Source organism: Balaenoptera ricei, chromosome 11 (genome assembly GCF_028023285.1).
Source record: "Balaenoptera ricei isolate mBalRic1 chromosome 11, mBalRic1.hap2, whole genome shotgun sequence".
NCBI lineage: Eukaryota > Metazoa > Chordata > Mammalia > Artiodactyla > Balaenopteridae > Balaenoptera > Balaenoptera ricei.
The window spans coordinates 49,179,764-49,200,058 of record NC_082649.1 but is presented as its reverse complement, the minus strand read 5'-3'; the positions used below and the strand labels follow the sequence as shown (position 1 = coordinate 49,200,058).

At 40.1% G+C, this 20,295-nt stretch overlaps 1 protein-coding gene and 1 non-coding gene across 9 annotated transcripts in view; one reads left to right on the top strand and one right to left on the bottom strand.

Annotated features, from left to right (window-relative positions):
- Positions 1 to 20,295, top strand: part of NEK10 (NIMA related kinase 10) — a 309,939-nt gene that overhangs the window by 162,972 nt on the left and 126,672 nt on the right. For all 8 annotated transcript variants that reach the window (XM_059937555.1, XM_059937551.1, XM_059937552.1 and 5 more), the window contains 2 exons: positions 12,891 to 13,020; positions 13,571 to 13,641. In XM_059937555.1, the coding sequence (XP_059793538.1) occupies positions 12,891 to 13,020; positions 13,571 to 13,641 (201 nt within the window). The remainder of the gene's footprint in view (positions 1 to 12,890; positions 13,021 to 13,570; positions 13,642 to 20,295) is intronic.
- On the bottom strand, positions 8,275 to 8,380 carry LOC132375473 (U6 spliceosomal RNA). Its single transcript, XR_009506023.1, has one exon. It is a non-coding gene; the product is annotated as a U6 spliceosomal RNA (small nuclear RNA).

The following is a 20,295-nucleotide window of genomic DNA, read 5'->3' as shown; positions in this document are numbered from 1 at the left end:
AGTCTGAAGTTTATTGTAATAGTCATGAACAGGCTCATCAGATTTTTGTGTTCAAACCTGAATTTTGTTCTGATCAACAGGCTTTGGAAAAGCCCTAGAAATTGCTTATTGAAGTCAACTAGCAATTGCCTGAGCGTGATCATATAATAAGTTAGGGGGCTAGGCTCCCAGTTGTAATTCTAGAGACCTTTCAGGACTTTCCCAATTAGCAATTTTCATCCAATACTGGGCCTGGCCTTTACCAACAAGCACATGAACTAGGTGATATAAGTCAGAGAAACCAGGTTGATCAGTCTGAATGACTATATTAAATCCCTCAGCAAATCTGTATAGATCTTTAGTTACTTTGGGAAAATCCTTGACTATGGCTCTCAGCTTCAGTCCAGGGAATATAAGAAATTAAAGGTTTAGCCTCTGGATCCTCAGAAGGCTTGATATTAAAGGGACCATTTCTGTTAACTTCAGAGGAAAAATGAGAGGGGAGAGTTTCAGAGAAAATGGAAGTTTGGTGAGAGAATTAGTATTGTTGCCAAAACCTGGCTTCTGTTCACCAGTGCCAAATAGAGATGCTGAGACAGAATTTGGAGAAGTAGAAAAGAGTATCTTTATTGCTTTGCTGGGCAAAGGAGGCCATAGCAGGCTAACACCCTCAAGACTGTGTCCCCCTTCCTGGGAAATAGGAAGGGGTCTTATAGTTTCAGGGTGGAAAATAGGGCTGTAGGTAAGGATCGGGTCTGATGTAGTCTTGCATTTTTCTTTCCTCGTGGAGACACTGAGATCATCAGGGCTGGCGTCAGGTGGTTCTGGTGGTCCTTGAGGTTATTGTTCCATGACCTTCTTTCTAGAATGAAGAATGCTCACAAAGGAAAGGAGTGTTAGGGAGTGTTGTCTTGGAGAAGTAAACACCAGGTGCACAGTACAACTTTAACTAGAAGGCAGTCATTTTCAGAGTGCAATTAAACAAGAAATAGAGGGGGGGGGGGGAAATCGGAAAGAATAAGGGCTGAACAAGGGCTGACAACCTGGGGGGTGTCTCATCTAGTTTCTGCTACAGCAGTGTGGGGGGACTGACAGTCTAGGGGAGGCATGTGTAGCATAGAACACAGAGAGACAAGATGTCATCAGAGGGAGACAAAGAATCTGAGGGAGAGGAACCTGAGACTTTGGGAGCCATTTTATCTTTTTATATTCATTTGTTTGCCTTAGTTAATCTTAAAATCTTATTTTACCAAGAGGCAACTCGAGACTCTTGATAACATTGGGAAGCCTCAAAATACCAGTTAAAATCAACATTCCAGTTAGTTCTGGAAATTTTTGAGCTACTGTAGTCCAATCTGGATTTAAGGAAATTAGGTTTGAGGATTTCAAAAGTTCCCCATAATGGCCATTGATGTTCTAAATTGCCTTTGGTCAGGTCAGTCCATTTAGTTAGAAATGCGCATGAGGAAGGGCCATGGTTTTTAAACATAAAATTGGCCAGAGTGCCTATGGGGGAGACATCTTCAAAATACTTAGATAACTGGGATCCCATTTCTTAGAGGTTTTTCCTCTAGAGTAAAGAATAATTTTCAAACAGCTTAAACAGTTTACAGCACAAGTAGCATAATTTAAACAGCTTGCAAGTTAATCCCAGCCGGTCCTAAGGAGGAGACAGCATGGTCCTGGAGGAGCCTGACTGAGGCTTTTTTTTTTGGCAGTCTCCACAGGCATCCAAAGGAATAGGCTGAAGGCTGAAAAACCCAGCACCGTTTCAGAGAAACAACCCCTGTTCCCAAAGGAACAAAGGAATAGGTTGAACATCTCGGCCTGTTTCCGTGAAATAGTCTAATCTCAAAATCAGCCCCAAGTGCCAAACAAGTACTCACATACAGAACAGGGCCTTGACCAGAAAGATGAAACCTTTAAAGAGATCCTAAATAAAGCCTGGAGAGCTTCAAATGCAAAGAGGGCCTGAGCTTGGATCCAGGAGAAAGATGTACTTTCAACCTCCAAGGTTGGTGAGAAAGGCAGAGAGTGACAGTGGGCTCAATTGAGGGTACCACAGCTGTTTGCTCACCAGCCTCACAGCTGTCAGGGGTCTTCACTGATCCCTATATGGGCCACCAAAATGTTTACCTGAAACAAAAAGACTTAGTTTTTTTGCCAGCAAAGATGGGTTTATTTGGGATCAGCAGAGAATTGCAGTTCGAGGTCTGCAGACATAGCAAGCCACATGCAGGTCTCTACACAAAAAGGGAAGGAGAACACTTCATAGTGTTGCCGACCTCTCAGCTTCTGTACACCAATGCCGAACAGAAATATGGAGACAGAGATTTTAGAGGATAAAAGAGATGGCTTTATTCCTTTGCCAGGCAAAGGGGAAAACACATCAGGCTAGTGCCTCAAGAACTGTGCCCCCTTCCCTGGGAAATTGGAGAGGATTTTATAGGTGGGGTTCGCAGTCTGGGGTATATGATAAGGATCAAAGTAGTGAAGGTCTTGCATTTTTCTTCTTTTTGCATTATTTCAAAACAGTTATAGCTGGCATCAGGCAGCTCAGTAACTGGGTCCATTTATCTCTGGTTTATCGGCCTTCGACTTTCTTTCTGAAAAGCTACAGGGGTGATTTGTTACAAGGAAGTGCAGAGAATGTAAACACCAGGAGCAGGATGTAATTTACATAGAGTTAGGGAGTGATAGGTTAGCTTTGTGAAGTACAAATCTATTTACAGACACTACAGATTAGTAGCAGTTAAAATAAAACTATGAGTGAGGGCTTCCCTGGTGGTGCAGCGGTTGAGAGTCCACCTGCCAGTGCAGGGGACATGGGTTCGAGCCCTGGTCTGGGAGGATCCCACATGCCACGGAGCAACTGGGCCCGTGAGCCACAACTACTGAGCCTGCGCGTCTGAATCCTGTGCTCCGCAACGAGAGAGGCCGCGACAGTGAGAGGCCCGCGCACCGTGATGAAGAGTGGCCCCCGCTTGCCGCAACGAGAGAAGGCCCTTGCACAGAAACAAGGACCCAACACAGCCGAAAATAAATAAATAAATTTTAAAAAAAGAAAGAAACAGCACTCCCACAGGGATTTCCTTTAAAAAAAAACCAAAAAACTGTGAGTGATTAACTTTCAGCCCTGTTCCTTCTCTAGCCTGTTCACTGTTCCCTTTATTTTCCTTGTTCTCAGGAGAGGGAAAAAAACCTCACCTCTATTTTTATTGCAACAATAGGGAGGAAAAGGAATTCAGGAGACTGCAGGAAACAAAGAGTCCAGGGCTTGTCATTGGCTGAATCCTGGCCAGGAAAGGAGTCTTTCTTCTTCCTGTTGGGCTCTGCTGTCATCAGCGGGTGTGAGAACCCCCACTTTGGTCTCCTGACTCTATTTATATGAGGTTTCTGTTTATTAATTTTTACGATTCTCATTGCTGAAAATAAAGAAAAAAATTCCATTAAGAACACTTATAATCCTACTAATCCTGAGGTGGGGAACAAACTCACAGAAGACAACTTGGTATCCCAATATCAAATCCTTTCTTATGCAAACCATACACACACACACACACACACACACACACACACACACACTGATGTTAACGAATGCTTTCCTGAACGTTCAGTTTTAATATCTGAATTACATTTTATTGTCTGGATAAATCATAATTTATTCAACCAGCCTTCTTTTTTTAAGACATTCAAATTCCAGCTTCTCCCTAATTCATATAACACAGGACTTATATAATCGGCTAAAAATTAACTTGAAATAAGAAAGCAAAAGAATTTTTAACAGCAAAATAATTATCAATATATGGAAAATCCAATGACTGGGAATATTCATTGGTGATCAATTTCTCATTTTCTAAAGAAATTTTCATTTTCACCAGATTTTTTTCTTGACCACTAAAATAAAAATAGCTAACTAGAAGTTCCTATGCCTTTATATATGTGTGTCAGAGTTTGAACTAGGTCAGTCTTAACTTGAATGCTTTTTGTCTAGGTCGTTTCTGACCAAATTGTTGGCCACTGGCAAAGTAGTCACGCGTATGACACTTCCCCAATTAACAAGGCCTCTTCTCATATCTGTTCATATACAGTTAACAAAAGATGTGTATGCTCTTGTCATATTAGTAAAATTACGTTTCCTTAGTTACTGCTATCACCTACCTAGTGATATATATTTTCAAGTTTTGTACTGTTGACTGAAAAAAATACACAACCTAAAAGTTGAGAATTATGTTTAGCTTGGTGGACAAAACTGAGGACTTCAGCCTGGAAGACAGCCTCTCAGATAGGTCTGAGAGACTGCTCCCAAGAGGTAAGGGAGGAGCCAGGATATATAGGGGTTTTTGCAAAAGAGTCAGAAAATCAAAGATTACTGTTACTGAAAGAAAACCAGACATCTTAAGTTAAGGAATTTAGTGCTTGTCTAGGTATGGGAAGAACAAGAGTCTGAGCTTACTGAAATCATTCCTTTAATATACACCTTAGCTATCTGGGGCCAGTATCCTGTTCTTTCCCAGCCTGGGTCTCCTCAGGGCTCACCCTAGGGGTCAGTGGTAGTGGCAGAGGGCTTAATGGCCTCAGCATCCTTTGTTTGCTGATATGGCAGGCAACATTTTTTATTCACAGTACTAATGAATGAATGGCAAATAATCCGTGTTTTGATGGAATCCAGTGTTTATCACAACCCCCCTCTGCTGCCACGTAGATGGGGAATAGCAGAGCAAGCCTGGTGGAGGACACGGGTAGTTGAAGGGGCATCAGGAGACTAGTGACATGGGAATTCAGTGTGTGCAGAGGCTTCTGTGGAGAGGGTGTTTGACCGAGTAAGGTTTGGATTAATGGCAAGAGGGAGGAGTTTGAACTTCACCTTTACACTAGCGACTCTGCTCCCTACTTCAGAAGAGAACTTCCACAGGCTTTGCTTCCATGTCCTCCCAGCTGCCTGCCCCCATGCCCCTGAGTGGCCTGAACTCCTGCAGTCCTAGTGGGGACCATTTTCTCCAGACAAGCCCTCTCAATTCTGCATCATTAATTTCTCTGCCTCCAGTGACTCATTCCTACCAATTGACTAGCATACTGACATTTTTTTCCCATCTTAAAAAACAAAAACTCATATTCTTCCCTTTCTCTTCCAGCTACTGACCCACTTTTCTCTGTTCTTTCAAAACAAAACTCTCTGAAAGACAGGCATATAGTAGGTGCTCAGTAAATAATTGTTCAGTGAATGAACAAATGAAAACACTTTTAAAGGAGTAAGACTTTTATGATAATCCAGGTGTGAGCTGATTTAAGCCTGCTGTTAACGAGAATAAAAAAGAAAGGGGATGTGGGGGAAGGAAGTATGTTGAAAATCTCCATAACTTCCTCTCAATTTTGTTGTAAACCTAAAAGTGCTCTGAAAAATTAAGTCTTTAAAAAAGAGGAGGTAGTATATAAACTTCAAAGGAAAAATTAAAAACCTTTGATGCCTTATGTTGTATACAGTTGATTCTTGAACGACACAGATTTGAACTATGAGAGTTTTTTTCAGAGACATGAGTTTTTCACTAGTTTTTTTCACTTCACTACTGGAGTTTTTACTCCAGTACTACACGACATGGTTGGTTGAACCTGAGTGTGCAGAACTGCGGGTACTGAGGACCAGCTATAAATTAAATATGGATTTTCAACCGCATGGAGGGTCGTACTGATCTCGGAGAGACAGCAATGAGCAGTCCTGAAGAGACATCTTAGTTCTCTGCCCAGGAATTGAACCTGGGTAGCCTGGCTGAAAACTAGGAATCCTAGCCGCTAGTTCACCAGGGGCTAGTGGCTAGAGGCAAAATTCTCCTGGCTCTTACCCCCACTGAAAGCAAGAATGTTTCAAGGAGGCAAAAACTGTAAAAACAGGTACAAAGTTTATTATTAGAGACACAGCACAACGTATGCGAGAGCACACAGAGAAACAGTTTATTTTACTTAAGCCAGAAGCTACGCAGAAATACACACCCAGAGAGAAGGGGTGTGGGAGTCCTCTCTAATGAGGAGGAGCACAGTAAAGAGGTGATTTAAATCCTGTATATAGGACAGTCCTTCTGGGTCTTTGTTAACCTTTGGCTAATTATCTTGTTTCTTTTTCCACACCTGACCAGTCCTAGGACCCTCCCCAAGATGCATGTGCAACTTTTTGTTGAGATGGATCCCACCACGGAGGCCTGTGGGTGTATGTCCAAACTTATTATGGGGTGGCGCCCCCTCCCTTTTTGACCCCCAAGGAGCCTTCCTTTGCGTGTGCAGACAGGAAGTTTTCCTTGACCTCAGGAGTGGTCATCTTATCTCTTTACTTCAGCAGAGCTCAGCTTCTGCCACTAGCTTTGTCCTTGGAGTGTCTGGGTGAGAACAAAGCTTCAGTTTTACTCCACTTGACAGACACCAGTTGTCTAACCCAGGGGCCCATCTGTCTCCTACCTCAGTACCCCTAAACCCTGCATTGTTCAAGGGTCAACTGTATATGTAACATAGGAGAGGAAATAGCCTGTAATTTTAGCATTCTATGTTTGATAATAAGATTAATTGGTGGCACAATGGATGGATATACTTGATAGAAGTGATTTGTTTTCTTGCTTCAAATATTTTCATTTTCAATTTATCATATACCTTTTCTTCTAAGAATAAAAACCCTATCATCTTAATATTACAGATACTTGTTGACCAGGTAATCTTTTATTTCTCCTTAGACTCCTCTCAGTTTTGGCAATTTCTCAGATTTTTCTTGTTTTTAATGACCTTGGAAGTTTTAAGAATTATTGGTTAAGTATTTCATAGAATTTCCTCAATTGGGATTTGTCTGATATTTTTCTAATAATTAGACTGGAATATGTTTGGGGAGGAAGATCACAGGTGTAAACTGCCATTCTCTTATCTTATCATGGGTACATACTATCAATATGACTTAACACTGTTGATGTTAATCTTGATCAGCTGGCTGGAGATAGTGTTTATCAGGTCTCTCTACTGTACAGTTACTCTTTTTTTTTTCTTTCTATAAGGTACTTTTTGAAAGAAAGTCACTACATGCACCCCAAACTTAAGGAGTGGGGAGTTATGCTTCATCTCCTTAAGGTGGAGTCTCCACATGAATTATTTGTCATTTTTCAAGAGATTTGTCTATTGCCTCCTGTTTATTTATTTATTCGGTTTTTTAAAATTTATATCAGTAGGGACTCATGGATAATTATTTTATACCCTGGGTTATAATCTAATAAAACTTTCAGTGGGCTGAATTGTGTCCCCCTCCCAAATTCATACGTTAACACCCTAAACCCCAATGTGATGTTATTTGGAGATTGTTGCCTTTGGGAAGTTAAGTAGATTTAGAAGAGGTCACGAAGGCGGGGGCCTCATGATGGGATAAGTGGTCTTATAAGAAGAGACACCAGAGACTCTGCTCAATCTCTCTTTCTCTTTCTCTGCCATGTGAGGACACAGCAACCATCTGTAGGCCAGGAAGAAGGCCCTGATTGAGGAACAGAATTAGCCAGCACCTTGCTCTTGGATGTCCCAGCTTCCTGAATTGTGAGAAATAAATTCCTGTTTATTTCTGTTTAAGCTACCCCGTTATTGGTATTTTATTATGGCAGCCCAAGCTGACTAATACAATACTTTATTTTGTTGTTCAAACTTTTCTACATTTGGCCACTGGGAGCTGGTTGACTTGTCTTCCATATCCCTCTGGCATACCCCCTTCATTGTGCTTTTTTTTTTTTTTTTAGACTAACTTTCTGGAACTATAAGATACTCCAGGTTCATTTAGTATATTTCTTGCCCCAGTCCTATTATCAGTCATTTCTCCAATGGTCCTGATTCTTTTTATTGGAGAATGGTGTTAAAAACCAAGATCTGGTGCTAAGTGTGCTCATTGCTACTAGGAAGTCATCAATTCTGGGCCTTTTCATCTGACAGAACAAAGATATATATGTGCATAGTAACCTGTGTATATTCACATAACTATAAATATTTTCATATGTAACCATCTACATTAATATTAAGCTAAACATGGGTTTATACTGTTGTCTCCAACTCTAATCTGTTACCTCCTTGTAGAGTAGCCCTACTCCTTTCCTTGCTTATCTGTAACCTTTCTTCCACTCCAATAGTGAGAAACCTGGCTTCTGCCATCTGCCACTCATTTACTTAATTGTTGAATTCTGGTATACATGTATAGCAGTATCAAAATTGTTAATCTTTACCCCTATGGGAAACAACTTTATTAACTAGAGTATAGTCTTCATCTTTTGCCTGTCATCTTACTGCCTCTAAAATATGGAATGCGTCACAGATTTGCATGTCATCCTTGTGCCGAGGTCATGCTAATTTTCACATGTCATTCTAATTTTAGTATATGTGCTGACAAAATGAGGACAATAATCAAACTTTTAACAAAGATGACAACATGACCACTGTAGGAAAGAAGAATATACTGTCTACACTCAGAACCTTTTAACATATCATTTCATTTCATTTACTTTGTGGATGTTCTTTGTTGAATTTAAAGGAAAGAAGTCCCCCCTCCCAACTTATATAAATCATCATAGTATTGAATTATTTGTGAAATAGCAAAATGTTCATATTTTAAACTGTTTTGAAAAACATCTAGATTCAATACTTTCCTTGTTTACCTCAATAATGAGTAAATAAGAATCTTTGGCAATTAGCAACCTAATTGTTCACATCAGTGAGGGACTACTAATGGAATTTAAAAATCTAAACAGTTTGTCTTTTTAAAAAATTATATTAAGCATCCTTCCTTCCTCATCTTTCTTCCACCTTGTTTTCATTATCAGTTGGTGAATTTATGCCTTTTTAAAACAGAGGTAGTATTTAGATAAACTTTCCTCCAGCCCCCTCTCAAAGGCTGCTGATTATGAGCTATGTTGACTTATTTATTAAAATATAGTAATAAGTGAAGAATGTCCTTGCCATCTACCTAACTATACTATCCCTGGCTTCACTTAAAATTTTTTCCAGCTTTATTGAGGTATTATTGACAATTAAAAATTGTATATGTTTAAGGTTTACAATGTGATATTTTGATATTTGTATACATTGTGAAATGATTATACAACCAAGCTAATTAATATATCTATTACTTCAATAGATTCAATTATCACATTACTTGTGATGTACTCTCTTAGCAAATTTCAAGTATACAATACATTATTATTAAATATAGTCACCATGTACGTTAGGTCAGCAATAATAAAAATGATAATATTTTAATTGAAGTACAACTTAAAATGGCTGTAATTTTTTACACATTTAATTGCATATGTTTAATCTTTACCAGAAAAGCCCTTATTTTTATTAAATATCATATAAATTATGCTCTACTTTACCATTAAAAGATTTTAGATGACCAAATCACATAGGAATATCCAGTTTTTAAAATACAGAGTAATATTTTTGATTGGGAAAGAGAAAACCCATTTTAAAGTGTGTGTGTGTGTGTGTGTGTGTGTGTGTGTGTGTGTGTTTACTATTTAACTTCTTTCTCTTAAGGGAGCATTGCTAGCTGTAACTCTGTATTTCTTTAAATGTGGTTGGGCTCACCTTAAGTGGAGAAATTGGAAATTATTACAAGACAGTGAATTATTTTACAATCGTCTCTAAACAATAATCACCAAAATAAGTAGTGATTGAATCATTACTTTAGCCATATTTCCCAAAGGCTGGGTTCTTTTTAAAGATGAAAAACACATGAATAGGTTTTTTCCATAGAACCTGCTGCCATAAAAAATACCACAGCCTGGGTGGCTTAAACAACAGAAATTTATTTGAAGGCTGGAGTCCAAGATCAAGATGTTGGCAGGTTTGGTTTCCTCTGAGGCCTCTCCTTGGCTTGCAAATGCCAGCCCCGCCTTCTTCCTGCCTCTTCCCATGGTTGTTCCTCGTACACTCCTGGTGTCTCTTCCTCTTCTAATACAGACACCAGTCATACTGGATTAGGGCCACCCCAATGGCAGCTCTGATCAGCTCATGCAGGCCTTATCTGCATATACGGTTACATTCTGAGGTACTGGGGGTTGGGACTCAACACATGAATTTTGGGGGGACACAATTTAGACCATAACAGAACATTTTGTGTGGTTTTTGGAAATCAAACTCTGTCTGTGTTTGCCATTGCTTTTAATTGTAATTATGAAATTCTTTTATCTTAGAGAATATTTGAAGTTGGACCCCAGAAGCAAAGTGATAGTTGGCAACCGTGTTGTCTTTTATTGCCCTTTCTTGTTCTCTTCCAGAGAAGTGATTCTCTGTCTTTTTCAAGGAGGCATGGGCAGCTTTGAGAATCTGATGAAAGCTGTCATGGCAGTTAACTTTGACTAAGGACCTCAAAACTTAGTGGATTGATACAATAACCTTTTTCTTCTTCTCAATATACTGTGCACTGGCAAATTGTGGGCTGGTTTGAGCTGGGATTGCTTATCTGTGTTGTCTGGGCTCACCTGTGCATTGTGGTCACCTGGTTTTCAAAGGCTTCACTGATGGATGTGGTGGTAGAGTGGCTGTGGGTAGGGGCTCTGTAGGTAACTGAGCCATGTGATGGTCATCATCCAGCAGGCAAGCCTGGGCTCAATCACCTGCTTGTGATCGTAGGGTTTTCAAGAGCAGGAAGAGAGCAAGCCACAAAGAGTAAGTGCTTTTCTGTTCTCTCCTTGCATCACTTTTCCTGATGTCTTCTTGGCCAAAGCAAGTTATATGGTTAAGCCCAGATTCAAGGGGTACAAAATAGACTCCATCTTTTATTGGGAGGAGCGGCACAGCCATATTGCAAAGGGGCATGCCTGTGGGGATGAAAGGAGTGTGTGGTCTCTAGTGAGATGAAGGAAGAGGTGTAATGATGAGAAAAATAAAGTAAGTAAATTCTACTCTTACAAGAGTTTTTCTCTACAGTGAGTAGTTATCTTTTGAGGAAAAATGAAGGCTGTCCTCCAGAGAAGTACAGACACTGGCTGTTGAGAGTGAAAGCACACAGGAAACAGGAAATGGAAAAGAGATCTGAGTGGGTGATGGGTGGCGCACTCACAGCACCTGCTTCATGAGCTTTTGGAAATATGAAACAAATCTTCTGAGTTCTCAGTAGATTAAAACATGAGCCATTTGTGCGGAGCCAAGGATTTTTTTTGTTGAAGACACTTTTTTCCTTTTATGGCATTTAAAATTTTTATTTATTTATTTATTTATTTATGGCTGTGTTGGGTCTTCGTTTCTATGCGAGGGCTTTCTCTAGTTGCGGCAATTGGGGGCCACTCTTCATCGCGGTGCTCGGGCCTCTCACTTTCGCGGCCTCTCTTGTTGCGGAGCACAGGCTCCAGATGCGCAGGCTCAGTAACTGTGGCTCACAGGCCCAGTTGCTCCGTGGCATGTGGGATCTTCCCAGACCAGGGCTCGAACCCGTGTCCCCTGCATTGGCAGGCAGATTCTCAACCACTGTGCCACCAGGGAAGCCCTATGGCATTTTTTAATGTGAGCAGTTGATCGAGTGACAACAGGGGACACTTTTATACACTTAGGACCAGTAGAGCCCTGGAAATTTCACCCGGATTCCCCCATTGCCATATTATTGAACTCAAAGACAGTACCTATGAAAATGCTTAACTGAGAGATCTTGAAATCACACTTCCTCTGTAAATACATAATGTAAATCTTAAACCAGGAATCATTCTCCATAATCTCACAAGAATTGCAACTCCTTGGTTATTCTTAACAGCCAATACTTACTCTGTTCTGATACCAATTTATGAGTTTCTCTGTATCTTAATCCCACTGCCCAAGTTAACCATTAATTCCTACTCCATTAATTTAGAAGGTTGAGCACAGTCCTAAATACATACTTTAGAACTGAATTATCAAACTACTTAATTTAGGGTTGTGTGTGTGCTGAGCGCTTTTAACACTTTGCTGAGTTTCAGTCTACAAATATGAGAGAGGAAACTTCTATCAGTTCAAAATATCCAAGGGAACTACCCACCCCTCCACATTAAAAAAAATGTCAAACCCATAAACCCTCACAGCTTAACTTCATTTAAAGGCTGACAGCATCCTTATTCAGACTAGATATGAAATTTCAGAAGAGATGAACATGATGGAAGTTGTCATTTTCTGCAACACATTTAAATATGGTCTTGCTTCCTACTTTATAAGCTAGCATTGAATAGCAAAGGGATGGTGCTATGTCAGTCAGTTTTGCTCATAATAATGCTGCATAACAAATCACCATGAAATCTCAGTGGCATTCAACAATAAGCATTTATTGTCAGACTCACAGGTCTGTGGGTCTCCTGGGCTGGGTCTCCTTCAGGATGCAGGTTTATGTGTGCAGATCTGCTCCATGTGTCTTGTGCTGGGCCTAGGCTGGGCTATCCTAGCTACCTGGGATACAATGTTCTTTTGGACAGAAGCTCCTGGAGGGACAAATGGAAGCACTCAACACCTGTTAAGACTGAGGCCCTGATCTGTTGCACTGCCACTTCCACATTCCACTGGCCAACACAACAAAAGCAAAGGCAGGAGTGGGTAGCAAACACTGCCCACCAAGAGGAAAGAGTGGGATATTCAAAATCTCCAGAATAGTGAGAACTGGGGCCAATCATTCCGTCTACCACGGAGGGGTAGTTTTTTCTGGAAGTAAAAGGACATTTAATAGGAGTTGTTTATTGACATTTATTGCTTAAATTAGAATTGCTTGGTTGTGCTTCTTGGTTCACATGAGTCTGAGAGAATTCAAAAATATATTTTAATATGTTTACTTGAAATGGTGATCGAGTTTCCATTTTTTCCTTATATCTCCAACTATAGCTTGAAAATTGTACTTTTTTCTGTACTGACTCCTCCCTTTTTCATTGAGCATTAACATCCTTATTTTAATTCAGCCCTGAGGTGCTGAAGAGTGAGCCGTATGGGGAGAAGGCTGATGTCTGGGCAGCAGGCTGCATCCTTTATCAGATGGCGACTCTGAATCCTCCCTTCTACAGCACAAACATGCTCTCCCTGGCCACAAAAGTAAGCAACCTTGGAAGACAAAAGGGTCTCATGTTGCCAAAAACACCATTCCTTTTCTTCTTAAATAGAACCTTTGTGATTTTAATAAAACTGTCACTTAAAAGCAGTCATTGTTTTATTAACCACATGATCCAGTTTATTTTTCTTCCTTTCTTCTAAATCTACATCATGTGCTAAGGCACATTTCCCCTTATAATTGTCTTCAATTTATCATAGAAAATTATAAAAATAAATATATCAAACTGCTTTTGGTCTTTTATTCTTAATTGTGGTTTGAACTGCCCTCGGTCTAGCATATTGTATTATCCTACACATCATTTATTATGAATCTGAGGTTAACTTTAACTCAATTTGAAGAATACAATTCTATGCTCAAGAACTGTTTAATTAATGCTAATTTTTAATTTGCTGGGATATTTTTGTTTCTGATGAAAATGTGTGCATGAAATTATGATGCTTGTTAAGTAACTCTTGTGTATGGCCAAGTATCACCACTCAAAGGCGCCTGTGACTCCTTTACTTCCATCATTCTAGTCTGTTTGTTTTGCAGATAGTGGAGGCGGTATATGAACCAGTGCCAGAAGGCATCTATTCTGAAAAGGTGACCACTATCATCAGCAGGTAATTAGTCTCATAACTTCAAACCTATAGGGATTGTCAAGAAATACCTCATATCTATGCAAATTCACTATGTAAATATTAAGAGGAAGAGGAAGGGCTCTCAAATAATCCAAAGCTAGAAAAATGTTTGTGCATCACCAGTCATAAGGACCATTTGGAAGCCAACCAAGTGTCCAAGCGGAAGTAGTACATTCACTTGAAATATTATGCAACCATTAGATTGATTATTCAGAAGGCTTTATATCAACCTGTAAAATAAGTATGATCTGCTAAATAGACATTTCTCCAAAGAAGGTATACAGATGGTCAAGAGGCACATGAAAAGATGTTCAACATCACTAATTATTAGAGAAATGAAAATCAAAACTATGAGGTAATCACCTCACACCGGTTAGAATGGCCATCATCAAAAAATCTACAAACCATAAATGCTGGAATGGGTGTGGAGAAAAGGGAACCTCATACACTGTTGGTGGGAATGTAAATTGATACAGCCACTATGGAGAAGAGTATGGAAGTTCCTTAAGAAACTAAAAATAGAACTACCATATGATCCAGAAATCCCACTCCTGGGTATATATCCAGAGAAAACCATAATTTGAAAGGATACATGCACACCAGTATTCATTGCAGCACTATTTACAATAGCCAGGACATGGAAGCAACCTAAATGTCCATTGACAGAGGAATGGATAAAGATGTGGTACATATATACCATGGAATATTACTCAGCCATAAAAAAGAAGGAAATAATGCCATTTGCAGCAACATGGATGGACCTAGAGATTGTCATAATGAGTGAAGTAAGTCAGACAAAGAAAGACAAATATCATATGATAGCGCTTATATGTGGAATCTAAAAAAAATGGTACACATGAACCTGTTTACAAAACAGAAATTGAGTCACAGATGTAGAAAACAAACTTATGGTTACCAAGGGGGAAAGGGAGGGGCGATAAATTGGGAGATTGGGATTGAAATATACACACTACTATATATAAAAGATAATAAATAGGGACCTATTGTATAAAAAAGGGAACTCTATTCAGTGCTCTGTAATGACCTATATGGGAATGAAGTCTGGAGGAGAGTGGACATAAGTACATGTATGGGTGATTCACTTTGCTGTACAGCAGAAACTAATGCAACATTGTAAATCAACTATATGCCAGTAAAAAATTAATTAAAAAAAATTTTAATTAAAAAATGAAAACAAACAAAAAAACCAAGTATGATCTGAAACTAAGTAAAACAAACAAAATGTACACGTATTTATAACTATGAAAAAAATGTAAAATGTGCATGAATATGGAAAAGAGTAGACAAGAACATATGAAACTGAAAAAGGCCATGTTAGATGATAAAATGGCAAGCATTTTTTCCTTTCTATTTTTAAGAAGTATTTTAATTTTTCAAAGAAAGTCAGAAAGAAGTGCTCCATATATCCATATAGTAGGAGTTTAATGAAAGTCCTTATCCCTATAGAGTCTCAAAGTTCTGCCCCCACAGAGCTTGTCCCAGCTGATCCCTCACCCTTCCCCTCCCACTTTCCCTCTGCTCCCTCCACTCCAACCACAGGGAGCTCCTCGCTACTGCTCTTCCCTTTTCCTGGCACTTTCTTCCCTCTGATACACGCAGTGGCACAGGCCCTTACTTCCTCTGGTTTCTGCGGAAACTGGGTCTCTGCATAATCAGGGCACCTGCCCTGATGCCCCCACAACCTCTCTAGACTCTCTTGTGCCCTTGACCGGTTTATAAAGTTCACAACACCCGCCACCCCTAACACATTATACATGTGCATGCAGACTTGTTCCTTAATTGTCTCTCTTTCCCACCAGAATGAAAACTCCACAAAAATGGGGACTTTTTCAGTTTAGTTTATAGCTATTCAGTGCCCAGAGCAATGCCTAGTACAAAGTAGACCCTTAACAATTTACTGGTTGTATGAATAAATGACTCATTTACCTGGCTGATCGTTATTTCTGGACCATTTTATGACCTTAAATTGGCCCAAGATTACTACTCTGCCCCATCAAGCTGAGTCAAATCCTTATTGTGATAATAGAAATCCTAGGGTCACCCCAGATGGAAACTATACCTATCCCCCTGCCCAGTTCCTTTAAATCTCAATTCTGTATCTATCCTAGCTCTTGGCACCACCTCTGATGCAATGTAATAAATGTATTTTCATGGCTGTGTCCCTTTCCCTTTGGTTTCTCCTTCCAGCCCATTGTTTAGCATTAATAGATACTCCTCACGTTTGTAGGATTATATCTTGAATCTTTCCTTGCTCAGCACAATGCTGCCCTACAATATTAAGTACCTCAGGCCCAGCTGGGGCTGAGTTTCACTAACTGTGGACTCTGAGCAGACAATTTGACTATTCTTTCAGCATCTGTTTCCTCATCTGGTAAAATGGGGGTCGTAATAGTACCAACCTCATCAAGCTGATGTGATGATTATAACATGCAAATCACTTAGCATAGAGCTTTGGCAAATGGTAAATCTTGAGCAATGTTGGCAGTTATCATTATAAATATCGTGGGAAATGAGCTGAAACCCCTTTCTAAATCATCTGAATTCCACGTTACACTAGATCCACCCTATTGCTAATGAATCCAGACAAATGTATTTAAACTGCTCATCTCCTGTTCTCTGCTATTTGTTTTCTGGAAAGTGCCTTAAAAATTCAAGAAGTCTCCAGAGAGGTCAAGACAAGAATACCAGAGTTACTCATTTAATTTCTCCTTTTCTTAGGTATTTGAGTGCCACGAAAAATAGGAGAGGGTAGTACAGAGACATTATTCTGATTTTGTGGCATTGGGAAAACAGGACCATAATTTGCTTATGACAGGCTTCCTGGCTATTGGTGTCCATGCCTCTTGGGGCTAGGAGGTTAGTGGAAAAGTCAGATATCAGCATTATCATGAAAAGGTTAAGAACATCAGTAGGTTCTAGAATTGAGTGGATTCTAATCCCCACTTTTCCACTCACCTTAACCTTCCCAAGCCCCACTTTCCTCATCTGTGATATATAGGTAGCAATAGTAACTACTCATGGGCTTGTTTTGAAGCCTAAATAAGATCATGCTTGTGATGGTCTTAGCACAGTTCCCAGCATGTAGTGAGCCCTCAATTAATTTAGGTATTGTTATTAATAATATTATTATTTATGGAATGAAGTATATAAAAATTATGATAAATTTGATGAAGGATGGTAAAAGGGGCAATGAGAGATTACAGAAGGACTTGGTCTAGTCTGGGGATTTGGGAAAGGTTTTCTCTGAAGAAAGGACATGTAATCTGAGACCTGAACTTCACTACTTCTCAAATAGTAAACAGAGTGGAGAAAGCATTTCATAGACCCACATCTCTGAAGGCTTTCCTGAGCAAAAGAGCTTGTTAATTTGAAGAACTGAAAAAAGTTGGAGATGCAGCATGTCAAGTAAGGGAGAGAATAGCCAGCAAATGGACCTGGGAGGCTGACAGGACCCAGGTTGACAGGTTCTACAGGCCACATTGAGGGTTTTGAATTTTTATCTCCAGTATTGAGGAGAGGACTGAAGGGTTATTAACAGGTTGAGACATAGTGAAAATTTCTTTAGCAGAGATCATTCTGGCTGATCTCCAGGGAATAGACTGAAGGGAATGAGAGTGGGAAGGAGAACCAGGTTCAGCTGTCCACTGAGAGATGATGGTGGCTTTGACTAGAGTGGTGGTGTTGATGGAGAGAAGTGGGTTGTTCCCACTGTGGGCTGGAAGTTGAGTCAACAAGTTTTGGAGTACAATCGTAAGAGGTTTAAAAAATACTTCAGTTAACTGGGAAAATGGAATGGCATCGAGAATATGAAAACAATCGGATTTATTATGTGGAACCTCAGCGAATGGAGCCAAGACCATGGAATGGAAGTTCTGGGGGGGCCAAGGTGACCTCACCGTTAGGAAGTGTGTGTCAGAATTAGAGATATCCACAGTGGAGCAGGCTGCTGATGGGTGGTGAGTTCCCTGTCACCAGAGTGTTTAAGAGGATGAATGAACACTATTAGGGGACTCCAGACGAAATGTTCTGAGTACACTTTTAATTCAAAATACTAAGGTGCCATAATTAGTAGGAAATGACAATTTAATTTTAAAGCTGACTACAAATTAAGATTGCAGTGTGCAGCCTATAACAGATGTAGTTTTCATTTAAAGTTATTCAAGACAGTGGGTTCACATTGTGAAGTTTTATCTTTAGAAAATTTGACATAAAACCAAAATCAGTTGTGAGTTGCATGCAATTACATACTTGAATTGCTTTGGATTTTCAGTCTTTAAAAATTAAGTTTCAGGGACTTCCCTGGTGGCGCAGTGGTTGAGAATCTGCCTGCCAATGCAGGGGACATGGGTTCAAGACCTGGTCTGGGAAGATCCCACATGCCGCGGAGCAACTAAGCCCGTGTGCCACAACTATTGAGCCTGCACTCTAGAGCCTGCAAGCCACAACTACTGAGCCCACGTGCCACAACTACTGAAGCCCACATGCCTAGAGCCTGAGCTCTGCAACAAGACAAGCCACCGCAATGAGAAGCCTGCACACCGCAATGAAGGGTAGTCCCCGCTCACCACAACTAGAGAAAGCCCGCACGCAGCAATGAAGACCCAACAACGACGACCCAATGCAGCCAAAATAAATAAATAAATAATTTTTTTTAAAAATTAAGTTTCAAAAGAACTAGAGAACAAATTCAATTTCCTGTTTTCTTAGTTTCTTACCTTAGCAGACTTTTAAATTGGGAGAATAACTTAGTAACTCTGAAGAGTTTGAGGCAGAAAATAAATATATTTTACTGCTCTGCTCAGTACCAGCATTACCGTTTTTACCTTCCAGTACACTGTTAAGAGAATGTTATCTATTTACTTTCTAAAGTAAGAACTTCCTTTAAAGTAAAGGAAGAACATTTCCTTTTATGCACACAATATTCCCATTGCCTAAGTTTTCTCTGTCTGTGCTTGGTTGCATAAGCTGTCTGGCACTTTGTTTCAGAGGCAGTCATAAGGACTAAAGAAGTTAGTTTTGGCTAGTTCTAAGGACAGTGGATCTTTACATTTTCCACCCTATCTTCAACTCTTTGTTTCTTTTTTTTTTTTTTTAAAGATTTAATTTTATTTATTTTTGGCTGTGTTGGGTCTTCGTTGCTGCACGCGGGCTTTCTCTAGTTGTGGTGAGCAGGTAGGACTATTCTTTGCGGTGCACAGGCTTCTCCTTGCGGTGGCTTCTCTTGCTGCAGAGCATGGGCCGTAGGCACGCAGGCTCAGTAGTTGTGGCACACGGACTTAGTTGCTCCGTGACATGTGGGATCTTGCCGGACCAGGGATCAAACCTGTGTCCCGTGCATTGGTAGTCGGATTCTTAACCACTGTGCCCCTGGGGAAGTCCCACCTCTTTGTTTCTTAAAACATGAAATGAAGATAGCTGAACATTGTATCCCTTTACTTCTTTCCATCTGGTCTCTCAGAGTAGAGCGGGGATGAAGTGGGTAGCATGAGTGGAATATCCCAGATTTTTTTCTAGAACGTGATTTTATGCTTATTTGATTAGAGAATCATTAAAGCATTCGGTTGCTCTTAAGAATTTCTCTGAAATATCCAAGCAGGGAGGCATTTCACAGCAATGAGGATAAACTGGAACTTCTGGTAGGAGATATTCCTAGGATTCCAAAAGTCTATACCGAAATATTTTAGGTTATAGACGGGTAAATTCTTAGATGTTAGGCTTAGTTCATTTGTTCATTCATTTGTTCATTCATTCACTTGCTGAGTACCCATCAGGACCCAGATTCCATTTTACGTGCAGGGGAGATCATGGTGAAGGAGACACAGGTCCCTCCTCTCAACAAGTTTCCAGTTTCCAGTGGTGGAACAGACCATTATGATACAATAGTTACAGTCGTTTTACGTACTTAAATATAGACAGTGCAATGAGAACATGTAAAAGGCGGACAGTGAGTCTGTCTAAGGGTGGTCCAAGAAGTCTTCCTAATGGAGACTTGGAAAAGAGTGGTAAGCACATAAGGGATGTGGTTTGGGAAAGAGTAGATATAATCAGCAAAAACCAAATTCAAGCAGAGTGAATAAAATAACCAAGAAATGGGGGCATAGGTGAGCCATGGGCTGTTTGCGAAAGAACAAGTAGGAGCATTTGGTGTGTTGCTGGCGGGGGGAAGAGGGGGTGAGGCTGTGGAGGGAGGTAAGGGCTAGTTCAGGAGGGGCTTGTATCGCATGCAGGGAGTTTTAATTTTGTCCTCTTGGGCCATGAGGGGATATTGAGGAATTCTGAGCAGAGGAGTGATGTCATCAATTTTGGAATGTTTTTCTGGTAGCAGTTTACAATATGGATCAGAGGTGGACAAGAGATGTGCATGTCATTTAGGAGACTGTTTCAGTGGTCCAAGCAAGTGATGATGAAATAGGCCAATAGCCATGGGATTAGAGGGGAATGATACGGATTTAAGAAATATTTGGGAGGTAGAAGCCACAGGATTTGGTGTTGGCTGAATGAGGGAGGAGATGGAAGAGAAAGAAAATTGTGGATTTTCTTTTTAATTTATTGGGCACTTTACAGGGATGGCTTCACTTAATCACCATACCAGCTTGATGTGGTAGATACTATGAT